The following is a 23,050-nucleotide window of genomic DNA, read 5'->3' on the forward strand; positions in this document are numbered from 1 at the left end:
GGGGCGGATCATGTTAACTTTTATGATATTTTAATACTTATTATCCTATTCTTGACGAAGACAAATCCAAAAACAAAAAAGCATAAAAATCGGTTCAACCGTTCTCGAGTTATAAATGGTGTAACTAAAAGGACTTTCTTTTATATATATATAAATAGATTTATTTATCAATTAATATAGTTATCTAAGTATCTACAGTATTTAATCTCTCCATACGGCTCTGTGCTGAGCGATTAGAATATTCTCACTTCGACTCTGCGCAGTAATGCGTCTGCTGCACTCACCGTGTTAAACTAATGAACAATATTATGTGTGACTATAATGCATATAATTGAGTTAAAATTGTAAATTAAATTGTAATTCTTCAGTTTAATTCATTATGCCTCCTAAATTATTTGATTGTTTATTGTAAAATCAACAAAAATGTTAGAATAAATAAATAAAATCTGTAGTGGAACGTCACCTGTTATATTACATTCACATGTCCATGGCGCTCTCTGATTGGATTTTGTGAGATTTGTCGTCATGTAGCAGAAGATATCAACTAAGTTCGCTTTAGTAATATCATTAAAGGTAGTGTGGTGTATGAGAATTAAGTATTTTCAGTGAAAATGCAGTAATTTAAATATTCCATTGAACAAATACGTCATTGTATGCATATTTATAGTAATATAATTTTTATTGGAGTTTTCCGGAGATTTTCAGTTTAAAACTAATTTAATTTGTTTCTGCTAGGATAGGAAGTCTTTTTTCCCAGGATTTCTAAAGGCGATTAAAGGAAGTTTTATAATCGTCAGTTGGAAAGTTTATGCAGTAGCATTATTTTTTTAATTTTCTTCATTCATTTCAGTAAGTTAACAGTGTTTTATTATGTTCATATAAATATTTGTACCTTATTTGTTGGCAACTAGCTGACAGGAATATTTTAAATTTCATCACTTGACACAGATATCCAAATAATAAGTAAATGAATGATTTATAATCCTACTAAGATATTTTTGCAAGTAATTCTGGTGTTGGACAATATTTGACTAGGATTAGGTATAGTTTTTTTACAGAAGTGTCCTTAAAATCCCATGATAATATGTTATATGAATAATGCTTGAGAAATATTTATATTTAGCCCATAATTTGTGTCGGAAAAGGTACTCCCCTGAAATTGGCCCTACTAGCCTAATATAGAAGTGTCTTGCAAGCCCCAAGCTGAATGCTCCTTACTGAATACACAAAGCAAGATGTTGAGTGACATATTAGTTGGCTACTGTATAATAAGCGTCGAACACTCGAGTGATCGATATTCATGAGTAAAGAATTCTCACTACAACACCCATACCAAATTACATTATATTTTAATTATGGTGTATTTCGAATTACAGTAGTATATAAGGTATTAATGCTATGGTGAATAAAAAAACAATCTACAATATGTATTTGTAAAATAGAATATAGCAAATATAAGAGTATAACATTTACTTACTTTTTACTATTTTGAAGGATTAATGTATTTGAAATGAACAAAACATGTACATAACCACTACACTTTACACTTGCTGTCATTACAGATCTGCAGTATTAGTGTCAGTAACAGGCAATTTAGTGGTAACTTATTACCAGGATACTGTTGTTTCAGTTATTGTTGGGCTGAATGATTTGTTCTCGTAGCAATTTTTTTGTTTTGGGTTACTCGGTAGCCAATAACAGCCCAGGCCATTTTGTGTAAGCATTGAGGCATATATTAGCAATGAAAATATTCTTACTGCACTATTCAATGTTATTATGCGGTATACTGTAAGTAGGTTTAGATTAGGTTGTCGTAAATGTGTTACTAATAGTACCAAAGTTAAACATAACCTTTACAGGCGTTTATGTCATCTGAGCTTGAATGTGCCCACCCACACTTTTGACGAAACAAGAAAAACATCCCTCAATATAGTACCCAAGTTAAAGCTCAGATTATGTGAGTGTGCTTGTTAAGGTTATCTTTAACTTTTTATTTTAATAATACGTACATATGTATAGCCTAATAACAAATAGTAGATAAGGACTTCTTATTAGTACCCAATAATTATGTTGTACAGTCAAATTTTAACTACCCCGTTTATAAATTTATTACTTTATCAGTCTATGTTACATTGTAATGAGTTAGTTAAATTATTGTTTACTAACATGCTACCATGGTAACAGGTCACAGGAATGTAATAACTCAATACGTTATTTTAAAAAACAAAGTTATTTGTGATTTCCACCCCCTAATACCATATATATTTTTGTTCAGGAGAATGAGCATAACATGTTAATAATTTTGAAATTTTGAAAAGCTACACCGGTCTTAACTACACTGATACCAAAGCCAGCCAGGGCATAGTATGATAAGCAGACCCGGTTTGTTATGTCAATATGTATAATCATCGATACATAATATTCGTATATTGAATATGAGGCTGTCAATCGATATCAATGTGTCTATAGTCGTAATAATAATCATGTTCTAAATTAAAATCATTATTTTAATATACATAGTGACAATGTCATAAATAATAAAAGAACCGCAACGATCAAACAAACAATTAGAACAGGAAATAGGAAACACTCCTTAATCATAACGAAATATTTGATAATATTTGCTACTATAGCCTCTGCTATTATTATCATAAAGACTCCACAATCTTTGAAGTTGTTTTTTTGGGGATTTACACAATTAACTAATTTTGCAGTTTCCTTCAAATCCATACATGTCATCAGTTTGTTTGCAATAATCTGAGCTGAAGACAAATTGCTGCTTCCAGATGCGTCGAAATGAAAAACTATTCCTTTAACATAAAGGAAGCAAACTCCAATGTGATCCTCTGTCTTAATTTTCAACATGTTTACTGTAGTCTACTTGTACATCAGCATTATTAACAGGCAAAGGATGTATTATTTTTCTGTCCATATTTAACCGCTTTAAATATTTGAGAGATCACGAAGACATTTTACTGTTAAGGCAACCACAAGGTCGATCAATAAAACAGAATGCTTCTGGTCAATACAGGATGTCGCAGATCAAAAACTAGTTTTGTTGAATCATCTGTCAATCATTCTCCTTCTAAAACAGAAGCAGAGCTGTCTTATTTTCAATATTTGTACGAGCTTCCTGTTTTAAATGTGAACATCTGTGGTATTTGATGAAGCATATGAGTTTATTTTGATTTTTAAATTGTGTATTCTACTATGAAGACATCCATTTTCAATTGTAAGACTTTTCAATTTTATGTTCAGTAATTTAATATTTTTTTTTATTGTCATATGTCAGTTTTACATTGCTATAGACAATGTCAATAAATAAAAAGTGTAATACATTACACTATACAAAACATACATACTATACATTATGTTAATTTAAAAAACATAATAATATAATTAGCCTCAAAATGATCAAGTGTAAGACTAAAATCAAGTCCACACTGCACAAGGCCTGTATCATCCAGACACATTGAAATGCTTATACAAAACATGGAAAGATCATTAGTAATAGATTCAGGTCAGCCCAAACAGAAAAAGCCATACTCAGAGAGTGAGAAACTGCCACAATCCACCCATTCTAAAGTAGATTAATATTAGTTGTAAAAAATTCCTCAAGTGAATAAAAGGCTTTACCTATAAGCTAACGTGACAATTTACATGCATATGGTTGAAGTTCTAAACTTCTGAACTCTTGTGGTAGTTTGTGAAAACACTTAATTTGCAAATGTTTATGACTATCTATAGTATTCTGTAGCCTGGAAGAAGGTAGGATAATATCCTGTGTCCTTCGAGTATAATAGTAATGCACCTCAAACAAATTCATTTTGGTTTTTCTTTACATGCATTAAATTTTGAAATATTAAAATGGAAGGAACTGTCATTATATTAAAATCAATAAAACATTGCTTACAATCATCGTGATAAACTAAATTGGCAAGAATTCTCTCTGTCTTTCTTTGCCATGTGAAAACCTGACTAGTGCCCTTACTATTTCCCCAGAGCATTGCAGCATATAGCAATTGAGAGTGAAATTCACTAAAGTAGGCGATAAGCATCATATCTCCACCAACACAAGATTTGAATTTTCTAAGTAGAAAACTAAATCTTATTCTGAACAAAAGCATTTCTATTTTTTAGTTCATCTGTATGTCTTTATACTTCTTGACTTCAGTTTCCATGTCTAATTCCAAGGATATTGAAAGTTCGAGCTCTTCCTGTTTATTTGCTTCTTTTCTTTTTCATATGTTTTTTTTTAGCTCAATATATTCTTCCAAGATCTATTTATGTTTATTTATGAGCAGATTATTAGAAGACATCTTGACTGTACTCATCAAGAATTCTAATAAGTTCAAGTAGTGAACAAAAATCTTCAAACCCATATTTTTGTATGAGTTGTCCTACATATTGTATGTAGATCAGAGGCATTATCAGCCACTTTGTCATCTATTATGTTGCTTTCTGACCAGTCTTCCTTAATACGTATGTTTTATATAACTAGCTCAGTATCATACAATACAGATTCTGTCTGGTTGGAGATATACAATTATTGTTTAATCTCTTCAAGAGCTATGTTAAATTTCAAGTTTTTATTCTTGGGTTTTCCATATTTTTTATATAAAAACATAAATCTTTACTCTGCAGGGTTGCCCATTCTCCTGTACCGTAACATTTACATTATATAGTAGATGGTTATCTTCTTGAGATATTCTGACTATTTTTGCAGGCCAGTGAGAATACCCTTTCACTTTGACAAAACATTTATCTCCTTCTTTGTAAGTATTTAAATATGTTAATTCAATAACATTAGAAACACAAAGGGTAAATTTTTATTTTGAAAATCTATAATTTAACATGGGTTAGATCATGACTTAATTATATGTTTATCCATTTACTCTTTATTTTATTATTTGCTCCCAGAGCAGTCCATGCACTCATGCAGAAATATAATTGCCAGTGGTAGGATTTGAACCAGCATCCTTCACATCACCAATACTGTTCATGACCTTACTCACTGAGCTATAGCTGAGCTTTGAACTTTGACGGGTGCAATCACTACTAGTCCTGCTGGCCTGTTTATTTAAAACAGGCTTTGACAGTTTATGGTTGACTTCAGTTGAGTCAGTGCTATGTTCGAATAATATTTAAGTTCAATACTACGTTATTCTATAGGCACAGTTTGTGATTTGGCATTTAAATAACTACATCAAGTGTCAATATTAAATAAATAATAAAGTCAAACAACAACAATGCAATACTTACTCAGCATTCAATAACTGCATAGTCAGTTATCATTTAAAAGCATGTTACATAATACAGAAGTATAGCAAGTTAGAACACCACCTATTATAACATTATGATTTGTAACCATAATGATGGCAAATATCCGAAATCCTGTTATTGGTCAAATCTTTCATTGTCAATAACAAACTTTAAATGAAGAACCACTAACTTATTATGTTCCTTAGCATTTGTAAAACACTGTATGAAGTTGCCTTATTTGTTCTTGGTCCAGATGATTTTTAAAAGTGAAAAAAATAGTCATTGTGCATGAGTACAGGTAGTAACAAACTCTTCCTTGAAATTGAATATGATGTTCTTTGGTGTTCTATAACATTGTAATTTTTCTGACATAAATACAAATCTGTGACAGAATACTGTTCCAGGAATTTTTAGACATTTTTTAATCAAACTTGCAGTTCTGTTTCATTTTTGTTATTTATTCACTGAACAAAATTGAAAAATATTTGTAGCTTTCAAAATTTAGTTTTCATTTGTGGATTGTATACTCTATTTAGTGAATTCTCTCTTTTAAGTTTTATCTACACCATCATTTAGGCATTTTGGCAAAGGAGCAATAGCAAAAAAATATCTACTGCTAATCTAATACTTTATAATATTATAGACTTTTATGTATAAGCAAAGGTATTGAACTAAAATTATTGGGTATTATATATTAAATTTAAGAACGTGATTTTTTAAATTTTGTTAAAACTTTACGATTTAGTATTTGCTATTACAGTTTAACAAATAAGAAAAAATAAACAATGTTTTTCTTATCTCAGTAAATTAGCTTTTTTGTTTTTAAGGTACAACATTATTAAATATCTGAAATCAGAAAATAACACATCAAGAAAGTACATATATAGTGTTACACTGTTAGTAATTAGTTTGGTACTTTTCAATGATTAATTTTTTTGCAGTTAGTAGAGTCCACTAAATGAAATTATTACAGGACAATCTTATTACTTAGTACTAAGTTTGAGCCGAATTTTTAATTTAAACTTTTATGTTTAACAAAGATATTAAGTTCCAAACTTATAAAATGTGATTTAAAACAATTTTATTTTGTTTTAAAAACATATGCAAGTCGCATACAATTTTTAAGAATTTGGAGCTCACACCTATATTTATTGAATAAAAAAAATAACAAACACTTGGTCACTTGCCATCTTAAATAAAAACGTGTTTGAAAATCCAGTTTTGTAAAATTATTATTTTGAACTTTTAAGGAATATTTCAACCCATATACTTAGTTTAAAGTATATACTTATTAGGACCTTTATTAAAGTTCAGATCTTGCTAAAGGGATTGGTGTTTATTTGAATGTTTTGGGGTGAATATAAGATGAGTTATTTTTTTAACACAGAGTGTTAAAATAGTTGCAAAAGGTCATTCCGTCAACAAAGTGGCCACCATTGGATAAATTGATATACTAATCACATTTTTGTACTTACAAGGTACTGTGCTCTCTATGGTAGAAATATAAAAAATATTTAAAATGTTAAATTAATGATCTCTGGACTACTTGATGTGGATTGACTCAGCCCTCAGTTTATAGTATTAAACTGGGTACATTTTAGGATGAGATGAACTGTTCTTATATTGTGGCCTCCACTACTAAATGCTGTATGCTAATTAATTAAACTTGGTATATTCTTCTGCTTCAGGTGAACAAGATATGACAAAAGGTCCAGGTGAGAGTCCACCGCGCCGCAGCCGCAAGTCCCAGCAGCCTATGAGACGTCTGACTCGCAAGTCAGGTAGTCGCCCCTGCGCCGCATGTTGTGCTTGCTAAACGTACGTTCTCTAACGTCATAAACCAGTAACATTAAGAATAACATTGTAGTCATTTTTTTAAATAATTCGCAATCAAATTTAATTTTAATTAATTTTTTTAACAACATTTGCACTCATCCAATAAATTTTATATTTTCTATATGAGTTGCCTTCTTTTCTATTTGAATTTTAGTGTTACCTTTTAATTGTCTTTAACTTATCGTCTAAAAGTTTCTTCATTGTATCTACTCTTGAGAATGAGGTGTGTTTAATTTGTTCTTAATAATTAACCCCAAAAATATTTAAGACAACTTAAATTTACTTTTAAAATTTAAACAGTTAAATAAATTTACACTTATACATTTTTTTCATCATTAATCTTAGTTTTTCATATTTATTTTTACTTCCAATTCATTATTACGTAGGACATCTCTTCCAAAACTAATTAAAAGTTAATGAGAATGTAATTATATTTACATTCTTATTTCTTGTGATTAAAGAGAAAATAACAAAGTGAGTGAGTTTCTTTAGAAGTGAGTAAATAACAATAATTAAAACTTGAAATTGTATTATAGAGTTAACAAAGAATTTTAGTAAATATTTCTTACTTTTAACTAATTAATAAATTACAATTAACTGTTTTCTACCTAATCTATTAATCACTACTACATGATTCTATTTCAAATAAAATCAGAATAAATTTCATTAACTTTTTTACTAAACTATGCACATTTTGCATTTTTTATCATTTCCCCTGGCAGTAATTATTTACTAACACACAGCCTAATGCAATAGTAGTGGACATCTCCCACTAATATGTCAAATTTTCTCACAAAAATTTAACATTTTGTTCAGTCCTAGCTTTACAGATTTATGATTTAAAATAGCTTAGATGTTCCTGTAAATGATATAATTTCAGTGACTGGTCTGGCAGTGCTATATTCTCAGTATTTTTATCAACACAAGAGAAGAAGGACATAACAACAATTTCATGATGCATGATGTCAGATTTCTTTTTCTACAACAAGTTACATTTCATGGTAGAAGGATATGTTATAAATATAATTAATGAAATGAAATCTATAGTATTATGTAATTAAAATGTAAAAACTGGATAAATGTTGAATTTTTTCCTTAAAACAAACTCTTTAAACATGTTTTAAAATATTAATGTTAATAAAGTTGATGTTTAGTCTAATTTATGTATTTTTTATTATATTTTTATATACTTTCAAATTTCAATTTTTGATAACCAAACATTAATTTTATATTTGGATTTTGAAAAATGTTTTTCATGTAATATGAGGGCTGTACAGAAAGTAAAAAATGTTTTGAAATCAAAAAATTAACAAACTTAAAATAACAATTTTTATAATATAGATTATGAAGTAAACTATTTTCCTACATAATTGACATTTAAATTTAGATATTTATCATAACATGGTACAGGCTTTAAAATACCCTCATTGTAGAAATCAACCACTGGTTTACACTAGCATGCAGTTCAGTATTAGTGTCAAATCGTTACGTAACGAGCCACGCCTTCATTGCTGAAAACAGATAGTAGTTACTTGGAACCAAATCCGGGCTGTACGGCGGATGATTGAAAACTTACCATCCAAGAGCTGTTGGGTACGGTTGGCCATGTGTGGACGAGCATTGTCGTGGAGAAACAAAAGTTTCTTATTGAGTTTTCTCTGACGCTTGTTTTGTATAAGTTTCTGAGTATTCCTCTTGAGTTTGCAATCTTCTGACCACGTTCAAGAATCACACCCTGAGTGTCCCAAAATGCAGTAGCAATGCTTTTTCTTGCTGACAGCATTAGCAGACACTGAAGTTGCGTGTGCAGACAGATGTTCTGAGTGTTCCGTAATCGTGGTATGATGATTTTAATGGATTGTTTAATTGATTTTCACCACCAATTCATCACTTACAAGACTAGGCCTTCCACTGCCATGCTCATTGTGAACACCGGTTCTACCAATTTAAAAATAAACGTACCACTGCCTCACTCGGCTTTCACTCATTATTCCTTGATCGTACACATCATAACTCTGGTGATAAATTTCAATTGGTTTGTAATTTTTTGCCAACATAAACCTTATCATAGATCTCACTTCACAACTAGCTAAAGGGATTTTCAATTGTAGCACTCATTTCAATACTCTACTGTATAAAAAGTACTATAGGCACGAAGCACAATCTACCATAGCTGGTTGTGTACTGAGTGTAGGAACACTGACACCAAGATGGCAGCACTAGTCCTATCCATTACCGCACCATGTCAAAACGTCTGTTAGTTTCTATAAAGCCCTCGTACCTCACTCAACTGTAAATTTAATCATGGGCTAACATTATGTGTTTACATATCTGATAGCTATGTCTTTTTGATATTTATGGACCCTGATCTCAAGTTCTCTGTAAAACCACCAGTTCTCAGATAAAGAAAAATGTAAAATTTAGCACTACATTTAATGATTTTTAACCAATTAAAACCATAGTATATTTTTTTTAGTTATGGATCCAAACTGATGAAGTGCAAGTGTTTTGTGCAGCAGAGTTGTCATGGTTTAATATTTTTTAAAGTTGACTACTGTGAAAGTAATTTTTACCATTTATTTGGATAAGAAAGTTTTGGCTCAAAACCACTCTTATTTAAACTTTATTTTATTCAGTTTTCCTTAGCAATTTTGTATGCCTTAATTATAAAAATAAAAATTGATAAATTTAACACAAATTTAAAGTTTATTCAGTGTACATAGATCCAGGTACTATTTTTACTGTGAGTGTCAAGTCCACACTTTCTTTCAACTCACAAAAATGTCCTGCTCTTTGCTTAATGTAACAACTAACTGCTCTTTTTCTCACACTGCAAGTTTGTATAAGAATGTATAGACACATTAAGCCATTCACCAATATTGCTTTCTTGTTAAAAAGATTATGTAACATGGAATGCCTAGTTATTTTTAAACAGTAGCTTTTATTCTTGTAAACATAGTGAATGAGCTTGTTGAGGATTGAATCCTAATTTTGGTTAATTATTTTAGTACAGAATAATAATAGGTTCGATAATTTAATATTAATGTATATTTTCCACTCGTTAAACATGTTTACTGAACTTGTGCTAATAGGTGCATGGTCATCCCATGTTTGGAGATTCACATAGGTGCTTTTTGGAAAATTATTTTTCTGCACTAGTTTATAAGCCAGTTTTTAAAATTTATGTGTATGTTATGATTGAATTTTGTCACCATACTTATGAACTTAACAGACGTGGTCATAATTCCTGGTTTGCTGTAGAAAGTAAATACATCTTTTTTATACATTGTTATAATTCTTGAAGAATTAAACAAAATTTAACAAAAGTTTGTAAAAGTAAAAAGTGTGACTTTTTATGGATAAAACAATTGCACACCATTTCTTACACAGCATTGCAATCTTTTAAGACTTAGGAAGATCTTTGAAATCTTGTTAAAAGTTTTTTAAGTATTTGAAAAACCATTGTGTCCTCCTAGTAAGACATTAATAGTAAATTATTCTGAGTAACTTTTGATAAGCTTTTTTCATGAAATAATATGATGTACTGAAAATTAGTAGTCATTAAAGTTTTCAAATGTGTTTGGCTATTGATATAGCCTGCATTTCACCATCTGATTTAATTGTAAACATTCATGTGTTATCAATTACCTTAGTATTCTGTATAAGATCAATTGTTACCTAAGTTTCTAGTTTTTTAAGAGCGTCAAATTGTTTATTGATAATGGTACTTTGGCTCCTTATCAAAATTAAATGAAGTTTGTAAGTATTTAGTAAGTATCAGGTTTTGGGTGGTATTGGTGAGAGGTGGTAGCATGAATGGTGGTGGAAGCATTTTATGGATATGTGAAGTGTTAGTGTAGTCATTTAGATAAGAAATGTTTGCACTGTACGTCACGGCCAGGCTCTAAATTGATGATAACTGGTAGGCGACATATTTGAAGGTCTTTTCTACAATAATTTATACTATGTACTGTCATGTTATTTGAACAAGTTATTTGATTTATATTTTCCCTCTATGGGTGGTGTTAACAGTCATAAAGCTAATGTGGTACTAATAATAATTTGCTAAATTTATGTTTTAGATTGAGATATGAATGTTCCAAAATAGATCACAAAATATATTTTATAAGGCCGATGTTCAATAAATATGGATTTAACATAACTGTAAACATAAATAAAAGTATTGTATATGAAATCAATTTAATTTTCAATACATTGGTTTGATTTAAATTTTTTTAATATGAAACTTCATTTTTTATAATTGTTAAAGTTAAAGAATGTTTCATTGTGTGTCACCCATGATACATCATGACTAAACAATACCAAAATGTTATTGCCAAGTCTAAAAGAAATTAAGTAAAAACAGTTGACTTTCTTTCATTCTTTTTAACTCACAATCTAGGAATAAAACCATGGTCCCTTTTTAAAACATTGTGAATTATTAATATACTTACCAACCAAATAATTTAATTTATTTTACTCTTTCTACATCATAGGAAATACAATAAATAATAATGTTCGCTATATTTAAATTATTTTTATCCATGTGTTTTATTACTATCAATAAACACATTAACATATAACAATTGTAATGAAAAAGATTATTATTAGGCAATTTTTGTCTTAGTTCATTTTGAGCTTCTTCATTTTGTCTTAGAGTTCATTTTGAACTTCTTCATTGTTCACTTATGGTTCTCTTCTCCTGATTCCAAGAATTAATTCTGTGACAGCATCAGATTCCAGATGCTGTATTAAGGGGAAATTGGACTGGAATTAAACTTAATATTTACATTGAATCAACCCTTTCCACCATAGCTACGGTATATATATATATATATATATATATATATATATATATATATATATATATATATATAAATAATGGTAAGAAAAAATGGGTAATTGAATTTAAAGAAATGTAATTTAACTCTAGACCACCTACTTGCTGGTCTTGGAAAAATTTCATTTTATTTTTTTAAAACTAGAACAAATTTCATGTAGATGATTGCACCATCTTACTAGTACAATACATATTCTCTTCTAACAACCATACAAAAAAGTCATTTGTATGAATTATTTGATAAAACCCATAAGGAAAGTATAACAAATGTGGTATTTTTTAAATCAGTAAAAAATCTTTGAAGACTCTTGGAGCAATTAGAAAGTTCTTGAAATATTAATGAAAACACTACTTTTCCAAATTGTTTATTTTTGGACGAGGCCTTTCGAAACCAAAGGTTTCATCTTCAGGCAACTCCACAAATAAATATTTACATATTGTTTGTTACAATTAATATTAAAATAACATATGGTGTAAATATGCAAATACAAAATTTTGGAAATATTTCAGCCAGTATGAAAAGTTACATTTGACTACAGTTTATTTGTTGAATAAATTGAGAAGAAAGAAGACTGGAATTTTCAATAGGGCCCTCTTCATTGTTCGAGTTGTTCTTTTTTTCTGGTTATGTATAGTATTTCCCAAGCATTTAAGTTCATTGGTTTTTTTTACTCCTTTTATTCATTTTAGATTTTAAATTGATGTTCTGTGTCCCTGATTCAATGCAATGCTTGGCTACAACAGATTTGTCAACTCTTCCATATTTTGTGTGTGATAAATGCTCTTTAAAATGTGTTTTTATTGTTCTTTTTGTTTGTCCAATATAATACGTAAAAATTCATACAATTTAATATGTAAAAATTAAAGATGTATCACAGCCCATTTAAATATTTGTAAACATCAATAAATTTAACAGGATTTCGGACATTTGCCATTTGTGTTATACGAAAGGTATAACACAACGTTTTGAGGATTGGAGTCTATCCTCTTCGTCAGGTGGGAGAAGTATTAATATATGCAAAAATAAAGAAGAGAAAGAAGGGAGTCATAGTAGAGTCCACATAAAGGGAGTCATAGGTTAAAATAGGTTGAGCACTTCTGATTAATACGGTACTAAACATGTAAATCCGCTTTAAATTTTAGAATCCTAGACTTCGGAATAAGAAGGTCATATTTTATTGTTTAGTTACTCAATTTGAGTGCTAGAATCAGATTTATAATAATCTGTATTTCACAATTAAATTATTCTGACATTTCTGAGTATAGTTTTGCCTCATCCAAAAAACAATATCTTCAGAGAGAGTACCTAACTTTTCATTAAAAAAACAATGTTTTGTATATTTATTTACAATATGTATTGAATTTTGTAAACAAATTTTATGAATGAACATTTTAAGTGTGGCCACTTTGGTTAATTGCTAGAATAGTATTATTTTTTATGATACACTCGACAGGGCCTTATTGACAAAGTTGGTGTCTGTCTGTCCACTCATCTGTGTGATAGCTCTTGATAGAAAGTTCCTGGAAACTTAAAACTCTGCAAATGTGCTCCTCTTGGTCCAAGAAATTTTAGATTTTGGAGTAAAAATGTAAAAGAACAGTCCATCCGTCTGCCCACCTGTGTGATATCTAGAAAGGTCCTAGAGACTTGAAACTTGGTAAATAGGTGAAAATAGAGCTCTATCTGATGTTGGGGTCAAAAAGTAAAAAAGAAATCTTCCTATCAAAGATCAAGTGTCTAAACAACCTCTGAGGCATAATTATACAACACTTGAGAAAAATGAGACCTTAATTCACTACGTTAAACACTAGAATTAGTTCCAGCCATAACTAGCCATTTTCAAACTTCGTAAAAACTGAACGTTTCACCTTATAGTTTCATTTCATTTTAAAATTTTATTTTATTTTCCATTTTCTCTTCACAAGTCTATATCCTATTGGATTTTAATAAAGTAATGTATTCCATTATCTGTATTACTAGCTTACTTTTTGTTACCTGGTTAGCACATAAATTTGCATGTAGATTTATAGGTTCAAAGACTCAATTACAAAAGTACAAAATACAATTAATTTAACTTCGTGTTACTAATTATACAGAATATTATCATATTGTTCTTTATATAATAATTGTTCTTTTGAATAAAATATGATATTTAAGGAAATTAAGAGCAACAACAAAGTCAAGCTGTACAGCTGTTGTATGTTACTTTTTATACTATAATAACACTATTTTATACTGTACATTATTGTATTTGTGTACAGGTGTAACAAACACAGTAAAGCCAGGGCCATTCACATTTTTGCAAGATTTTAATTCAACTATTTCCCAATATAGACTCCAAGTGATATCTTTTTTTTAAATAGTACTTATGAAATGGCAGACATTCAATATTTGGAAAAGGAGTGGTTATATCTTAGTTAATATAAAAGTAAAGAGTTTTAGAATGATCAATTATTTACAAAAACGATTTTATGTATTTGGTCTTTAATATTTTTTACGATTTTGAGATAGCGACCACACAGCATTTTTAGTAGAATCATTATAAGTGAATATATTTACAAACATAACTTCAAATTAATTGCAATTAAACCGAGTCCACGCTTTAGAAGCACTTATAATGGTTTTTATAAGCTTATAAAGATATTTGTTTTGTAAGGTTTAAAGATGATTGAGCTCTTAAATGTTTTAAAGTTGTATTAATACATACATACACACACACACATATATATATATATATATATATATATATATATGTATTTTTGTGTGTGTATGTATATTGTGCGGTCCAAGTACCAGGAGTCTGCCACTTCCTGCTCTGCTAGTTCCTGAAAGTAGTATCTTAGGCCATTAAAAGCTGTCTTATAATGTTGTAATAAGTAATGTATGACACTATTCGATGTACCGTATTGTACAACTAATGAATAAAGAATTATTTATTGATTGATTGTCTCGGTTCTGTAGAGAACTCACTAGACGGAGGGAGTGCATATCTGGTGATTATTGTCGGTTTTACTCTAGAATTGACAGCACACTGAGTTTCACAGAATTGAGGTTGTACAGTTGAACTGATATGTATGACAATAAATTTAATGATTATTATTGTAGGAGTTAAAATCGACTTTTATCATAGTTAAAAATGCTTGGGAAGTAATTTTCCAAATAATATTTTGCAGTCTTTTGAAACCCCTTTTCATATAAAATAGAATAAAGTATAAGACAATAGACTTTATTTTCATATTCATCAAGAACAGAGACAGCGTCAAATCTTAAAAAGTATAAGTTAAAACATTTTTGTTAACTTTTATTAGTAGGTGTTGATGGTCATAAATTCTTCTAGGCTGTATACAGTCTTTTCCACTAGCCACTTGAACATTTTCCTCTTCAAAACTTGTGGGCCAAGGTTCTTAAGTTCTCCTGGTAGCATGTTGTACAACCTGGCACCTGCATAGGTTGGCTTCTTGGCGAATAGAGCTGATCTGTGGGCTGGCAGATTGAAGTCATTGCCATGTCTTGTTTGGCGTTCATGGATATCACGGTTCCTCAAGCAGTTTTGTCTGATAGCTAGTAATATTACCTCCGTAATGTAAATAGACACCACTGTGAGTATGCCCAAGTTCTTAAAAGCATCTCTACAGCTTTCTTGAGGATTTAAATCAGCCATGATTCGCACTGCACGCTTCTGCATAACTAGGACTCGCTGAAGGTTGGTGATAGAAGAGCCCCCCCAAAGCACTATTCCATAGCGAACATGTGTCTCGAAAAGCGCAAAGTAAGTGATTCTAGTAGCTTCTGGTGTGCTAATGTGTTTAACTCTCTTTAAAACAAAAAGAGCTGTGCTGAGTTTTGAACACATTATGTCTACATGTTGATTCCATGAGAGACGATTGTCAATTGTGACACCCAAATGCTTTGCAGAGAGCACTTGTTCTAGGTCCAGTGGCAAAGATACATAATCTTTATGTCTTCCCCATATGATGCATTTGGTTTTGGATGCATTGAAAATCAGATTGTTGTTCAGGCAGTAGTGCTTAGCTCTAGTTATTGATGTGTGGGTGTCAATTTCCAGTGCCTGCACCGACTTGTTGTTTGTGACGAGGACAGTGTCATCCGCGTATGACACTGGATAGCAACCCTCCCCCAAGTGCTCCTGAAGGTCTCCAATGAAAAGCACAAACAGTACAGGCCCCAAGACAGATCCTTGAGGAACACCTCTTTTAATTTCCATCGGTTCGGATGTTTCAACTCTGATATTTCCCTCAAGAACCTGTTTGATCTCCACTATGTTCCTTCTACCCTGCAAGTAACTTTCAAACCACTTTAGTGCTGTACCCTTAATGCCTAAAGAGCTAAGTTTTGTCAATAATAATCTGTGGTTAAGGCAATCGAAAGCTTTGCTTAGATCTAGAAAAACACTACAAACATTTTTTCCCTCCTCAAGGTTGTCAATGAGGTGCTCAACCAAATCAATGAGGGCACTGGTGGTTGATCTTCCCGATATGAAGCCATGTTGTCTCTCTGGTAGGTTGCGATTTATCTCCAAATGCTGTGTGAGACGTGTCAGTATGACCTTTTCCATGACTTTTGACACTGTAGGAATTAAAGAGACACTGTAGGAATTAAAGAGATGGGCCTGAAATTCTGCACTTCCTTTTTATTACCTTTTTTTATAAGTAAAATATAATGGATGTCAAAGTGTTAAAGTTTTATTTTTTATGTATTGAGTTGTGTACTTCAAATTGTCAAAACATATATTTTATTAATTTTGTTTTACAGATTTAGTGTACTATGTTTAAACATGAAAATATAATGAGTTCTATTATTTAACCTAATTATTTTATTTATTTTCTAGATTTGAGTCACATAGGTCTTTTTATTTTTTTAAATAATTCAGTGACTCTGTATTATGGCAAGAACCTTAAATAAATTACAATATGTCTTACCTGGATGCAGCTGGTATGATTTGATGCTTTTTACTTGATTTTTTGTATTATAAAAATTAAGAGCATCTATGATTTCAATGTAAGTTTTTAACAGTAATTAATATTGATTATGTTAAGATATAAATACTGTACTTTGTCAACAACAACTATTAGTATCAATGGCTTAGTATCTGTGACAAATGTAAACTTTATAAAAAATTTATAGCCAAGAAAGTAATTAAATAATTATAGTAAATTATAGAGTAAAATAATTATGGAATGCAATATTGAAACACCAAGTTAATACAGTACGGAAGGTTGTGCTGAGAGTCATTTAAGTCAGACTAATAAAGTTGTGAATGGGTAACTGTAGCTCTGAATACTAATGTCACACTACGCATCAGTCACTGCCACGCTTGCTGCCATGCAGCAACTCATGCTTACAGTACTTCTCACTGAACACAGAATAGTAGGTAAGGTAGTCACTCGGTTCTTTTAGAATAAATTTCATCTTCATCTAGAAAAATCCAACAGTATAGCCAAGAGCTAAAGTATATAAGTTGGTTTTGTGTTACTTTTACATCATAAATACTCTATCTAATTCTTGTCATTAATGAATAATTCTTAAAGTGTGTTAATATTGCAATTTACATTGTCTTACTGAGATCTATGTCTTCTAAAAATTAAAGGGAGAGATCACATATTTTGAACCTTAAGTAATTTCATAGTGATGTGTGTCTATAATATTAATTTTTTCTTTAATTCTGAGATTTTTGTCATGACTCACCAAGATAATCAATAAATCATCTTTAAGTTACATTATGTAGTAGTTTCTGATCTTGTTAATTACTTTCTCAAAAATGTATAAATATAAGTAAACCAGTAACACATTTACACCAAGTAGTTAAAATATTTTTAATTGTGTTATAAACTAGTAAAAGAAAAACTAGCCTGCAACTTGTCAAAATTTATAGATATCAGTGATAATCCATATTAAGGTTTAACTCCATTATTGTTTTCGTTGTTCTTTTTCTTCCTTAAAAATAGAAAATACCTCTACAAAAAGCTTCTTTAATCTAAATGATTGTGTCATCATCTCTTATATTAAATTAATTTTTAAATCGTGACATTCACTAAAATTAAAATGCACTTAATACGTTAATTTTCATAATATGCATTTCCATCATAAACTATATCCTTTATCAAAACACTACTGTTATTAGTTATTTTCATCCTATTTTACTACAGTAAGTGGTTCTTAAATTGTTGTCACTACTCACTACAATGAAAATTTAAAATGAAAGATTTTTTTATGTGTGTATACACAATGCCAAAGAGCAGGGCAAATGATATCCGAATCATTGAATGAGCTGTTTTCTCTCATTTTATAATCATCTGACAAAACAATGGCAACTTTATAGTAGAAAATAGCAAGATAACTGTGGCACGGTTAATTGTCAAAAAGAAGAGACCTGGAACTGTTATATCCTCATTAAGCTATACGTAGTAATAAAAGTTTTAATTATATTTTAATTTATACTGTAGTTTATGACGCTATGAAGCAGTGTAGGATTATTCAACATGTGATTGCAGTTGTGAAGATGTTTAGTGTAATGGCGGAACAATCGCCTGACGCTACTCGAGATATTGCTCAGGACTTCTTGACTACAGGACGAGCTGGACGGCGAAATGCTTTGCCAGATATCCTTGGGGAACATGCACTTGTGTCCACCTCAGATCTCCCAGACAGACTTCAGGGCTTGTCTACCCGAGGTAACTCCATGGTTGAAAATAATTTTAATCTACAATAGTATAGAAACTAAACTGTATGGTGTGGTGTTGTACTTATTGACAAACTTCATCTGACGTTTTTGTTTCTTGATACTAAAAGCCTTATTTATACGATACCTCTGCAACCTTTGATTCACTTTACCACATGTCATTAGATGATGTGTAAACTGAAACTGCATTGTTTGTGGTTGTTTATAGGATACCTTTATCTGTAAAGGTAGTCCAATTTTGCATTACGTCAGGGTTGTAGGTTTTGTAAAGAATAATGTATTATTAGGTTTTCTACTTGTTAATAACGTTCTGGGGAATGACGTAAAAGTAGTTGACTGTATGGAAGACTGTGATGGATTGGATGGGAATTTTGCATCAGTGTTGTAACTGCAATGTACTATTGCACTGCCCCTAAAACCTCGCAACTGATATGGTTAAGTTGCCAGAATGATACAAGGTTTAATGATTTTGAAGGTTTAAAAATATGTTATTATAATAAAAAAGGTACACATTTGGATATATACATCTTTTTCTTTGGAAAATCCAAAATACATAATTTCGTTCAAAAAAATTTTGTACTTTTCATGTCACGTAGAAGGGTGTTCTAAAAAGTTTCCGACCTAAGAAAGATACAAGATGTTTTTTCTAAACATTTTTGTTGTATTTTTCAACTTAGTCTCCTTGTAACTCTACTCACTTCTCCCAGCAAAGCTCCCATCTGTGTAACCCATCCAAATAGTACTCTACATTTTTTCTGCAAAATAATTGTTCACGAAGGTGATTGCATCTTCATTTCATATAAATATTTGTCCTCCGAGTGCAATTTTTAGATGAGAGAACAAAAAGAATTTGCTTGGGGCGGATGGTGAAGCAGTTCAAATGGTAATTCGTGGATGTGAGCCACAGCAATTGTGAGGTGTAAGACGTGCATTGTCTTGGTAAAACAGGATTTTCTTTTCTTTTTCTTCCAATGTGACCGTTTTTTCCACAAGTTCTGTCTTCAGCTTTTTAAGTAATGATGCATAGTATGCTCCTGTCTGTAATGGTTTTTCCTTTTTGAAGATAATCAATTAAAATCTAAAAATAGCTATCCCAAAAAACAGTCACCATAACTTTTTTTGCCAACCGAAAAACAGTTTTTGCTTTCTTTGGAGCTGGTTACCCCTTTGCACTATTTTTGTTTCAGGCGTATAAAGGTGCATTTAAGTTTCATCTCAGAATTCAAACTCAGATTTATTTTGCTTAAACTGCACTAAAAGAGCATTGGAAATGTTCATTGTTTTTGGTCTAACGTGAGTACCCAACACGTGGACAGCTTTCTCATGCCTAAATTTGATTTAATATGTGACAAACACGTTCTTTTGACATTTTCATAAACTTTGCTATCTCTCTCACTTTATTTGGTGGTTGTCTACCACCATTTGGTAAACGTTGGCGTTGTTTTCGTCGGTAATTGCAGTTTTTGGACATCCCGAAAATTCATTCCCTCCCAAGCTCTTATGGCCACATTTAAATTCACCAGCCCAACATTTCACAGTGATAAATGATGATGCAGAGTTCTCATACGAAGAATGCTACTTATTTTTTATTTGCGAAGGTGTAATGTCTTTCAAAAACAAATATTTAATGATAGCTCAATACTCAATTTTGTCCATTTCCACAAAAAACTAACATAAACTCACTCCAACGACTGTTACATAAACTGTGCATCCAAAATGGCTGAAACTCTAATGAGTAACCGTCAACAGATAAACAACGAAATATTGTAGCTTTTATTTACAAGTGCTGCCATCTTCACATTGAGGCCGGAAACTTTTCAGACCACCTTCGTAGCTCTAAATGTCTTGAAAGTTAATAACAAATGTCAACTGAATGAAATGTTCACTGTTTAATTAGGATCAAATAATTTTCAAACTACAACTAAAAATAAAAAAGTTATGTAAAAAACTCCAGGACTATATATCTAATAAGTAATCTGTTAAACAAACACTATCTGGTATTTTGGTAATGGTAACATAAGGTGTCCACAAGCTTTGAAGTTCGGTAATTGTGCTTGAATTTTTAGATTTCGGAAAATCAGTCTTGAATGTGGTTGAACTTTTTGAGAATATGCTTGATTAAATTTATTTTGTAAATTTATTATTTTGAGTAATTTATTCTTTATTTAGGATCTAGATTGGCTTATCAAACCTAAATACTGACACCACAAGTTTCATTTGCATTTAATCGATAACATTTATTTACATTTGCCATTGTCCAAGGTTTTAGCTGGAATGAAAATTTTTGTAGCAAAACTGCTACAAGCTCTCCAAACTTTTTAGCAAAAATATTTATCCTATGACACTTATGAATTGCATTATTGTTCAGAAAAGAGGCCACTGTGATATCTGATGCAATCACACTTATTTATTTTATAATTTCCATGGGTTTGTTCAGTACGATAAATGTTAATTTAGGAGTTTGTAATAAAAGTAGCCTCTCTTTAGTTGACCATAAAATAATGTATTTTGAAAGAAATGCAAGATTGCGATACAAATTTAATAATTTAGAACGGCAGAAAGAGTGATATGTATTTGAGCTAAATGCATTCAATCTTTCACTCGAATGATTTACCTCTCCCTCAAAATGGAACAGTCCAAGTAAGTTGTATCGTCCCAGGCACTAACTAAGCAGATCTCAGTAAATTCCTTTCTGTTTCTAAGATTTAACTGTGCACCTATTCTGCACATTGAAATTTTCCAGGCTTCCTAGTGACACAATTGGACTTACTCAATTGCTATACTAAATTATATATCTTCTCCTCCTGCATTACTTATCCTAATACAACTGATTTATAGTGTACTATTAAAACTAAACCATTAAAGAATGTTATTTTGAATGAAAATAAAATATATTATTGATAATTTGATATTCTAAAATATTATGATTGAGACCGTATCCGATGTTACCGGAAACATGACGAAAATTCTCAAATTTCTCAAATACTTACGACTGCCAGAACTAATATTTACATGAATATACTGTTACAATATTTTTAACTGAAATAATTAATAGTTAAGAGTTCTTTTTAAGAGGTTAAATTATTAAAACAGTTACAGTACAGGCAAACAAATATTATTTTAAATTTACTACAAAAATGTATAGTACAATGAAAGCAAAAAGCACAGATTAAATTTCTTCTCTCAGTATAAAATACAAAATGAAGTTATTCAATTATTTATCTGTATTTATAGATGTTGTGATATCTTAGTAAAGGAAATTACTTTTAACATCAAACGATGAAAATTACTCGACCCTAGCTCAAGAATCAACTTCATTAAATCTGTAGATTTCCTTGTTTTTTTTAAAACACACATTTTAAAAGGTCTCATTGTAGTTGAAACCCTTTCTTTGAGGATCTTTAATACTGATCATTAGAACATTTCTTAAATTAATTACACTCAACCTATTACAAATGTCTATTTTTGTTGAATTCATTAAATTAAATCGTCTCTCACAATCAACTGTGTGAATAAATATAGTTGCAGTGTACTCAACAACCAAGTTAGAAAATGGTAGATTCTCACATAGCTCATTGCTATGCATAAATATAATCACATCTAAGAAGGTTTTCGCCTTACACTTAAATTTAATAAGATTTACACAAACTCCATTCTTGAGAAAACTCCAGTTTCTTCAAAATTATGGTATGGTGATGTGGAGGAAAGGTTTCTAATATCTTCAATTTCTATTTCACCAAAACATAAAATTACTTTGTCAGTTACATTTTCAATGATTTTTATATTATAGCTTTAGTTTTCAATCTGTCTTCTTTGCTATTATGAGGGGTATCCAAAAAGTAGGTTTCCATTAATTATGAAAAAGTTAAAAAGAATCAAAAAATAACTGAAACACATTTATTCAACTTTTTACATCATACCTTATTTTTCTACATAGCTACCATCCCTTTCTAAGCACTCTTGGTATCTAGGAAGTAGTTTTTTTTATTCCAGCATCACAAAATTCACCCGCCAAATTTTTAAGCCAAGTATCCACCTCATTTTGAAGGTCATCGCTGTTGGCAAATCGCTGACCGCCAAGGTGTCTTTTCAGCTCCGGAAACAGATGAAAATCGCTAGGCGCAAGATCTGGTGAGTATGGAGGATGACCAAAAACATCCCACTTAAATTTCCTCAAAAGTTCCATTATTGCACGAGCAGCGTGTGGTCGGGCGTTATCTTGAATAAGCAGAACCGTGCGCGACAAAAGTCCGCGCCGTTTATTCTGTATTGCCCGCCGAAGTCTGGTGAGAACTTCACAATACCTTTCTGCATTTATGGTTTCGCCACGAGGAAGATAGTCAATCAATAACACTCCACGGCAGTCCCAAAAAACTGTAGCCATTACCTTTCCTGCCGACTCAAAAACTTT

At 30.8% G+C, this 23,050-nt stretch overlaps 1 protein-coding gene across 4 annotated transcripts in view; it reads left to right on the plus strand.

The window, feature by feature from the left end:
- The first annotated feature begins 292 nt into the window (after positions 1-292).
- LOC124359267 (cAMP-dependent protein kinase inhibitor beta-like) overlaps positions 293-23,050 on the plus strand; it is a 30,869-nt gene continuing 8,111 nt past the window's right edge. Inside the window, exons 1-4 of one of the 4 annotated variants that reach the window (XR_006922134.1) lie at positions 293-573; positions 736-849; positions 6,951-7,080; positions 18,452-18,591. Coding sequence is in view for 1 of the 4 variants with exons in the window: in XM_046811882.1 (XP_046667838.1) it covers positions 17,244-17,331; positions 18,452-18,631 (268 nt within the window). In the remaining 3 variants the exon portion in view is untranslated. Of the gene's footprint in view, positions 850-6,950; positions 7,081-17,228; positions 17,332-18,451; positions 18,632-23,050 lie in introns of those variants that run through there. The other 3 variants (XR_006922135.1, XR_006922133.1, XM_046811882.1) reach the window with 3 other exon arrangements.

This window comes from Homalodisca vitripennis, chromosome 4 (assembly GCF_021130785.1).
Source record: "Homalodisca vitripennis isolate AUS2020 chromosome 4, UT_GWSS_2.1, whole genome shotgun sequence".
In the NCBI taxonomy this organism is placed as follows: Eukaryota; Metazoa; Arthropoda; class Insecta; order Hemiptera; family Cicadellidae; genus Homalodisca; species Homalodisca vitripennis.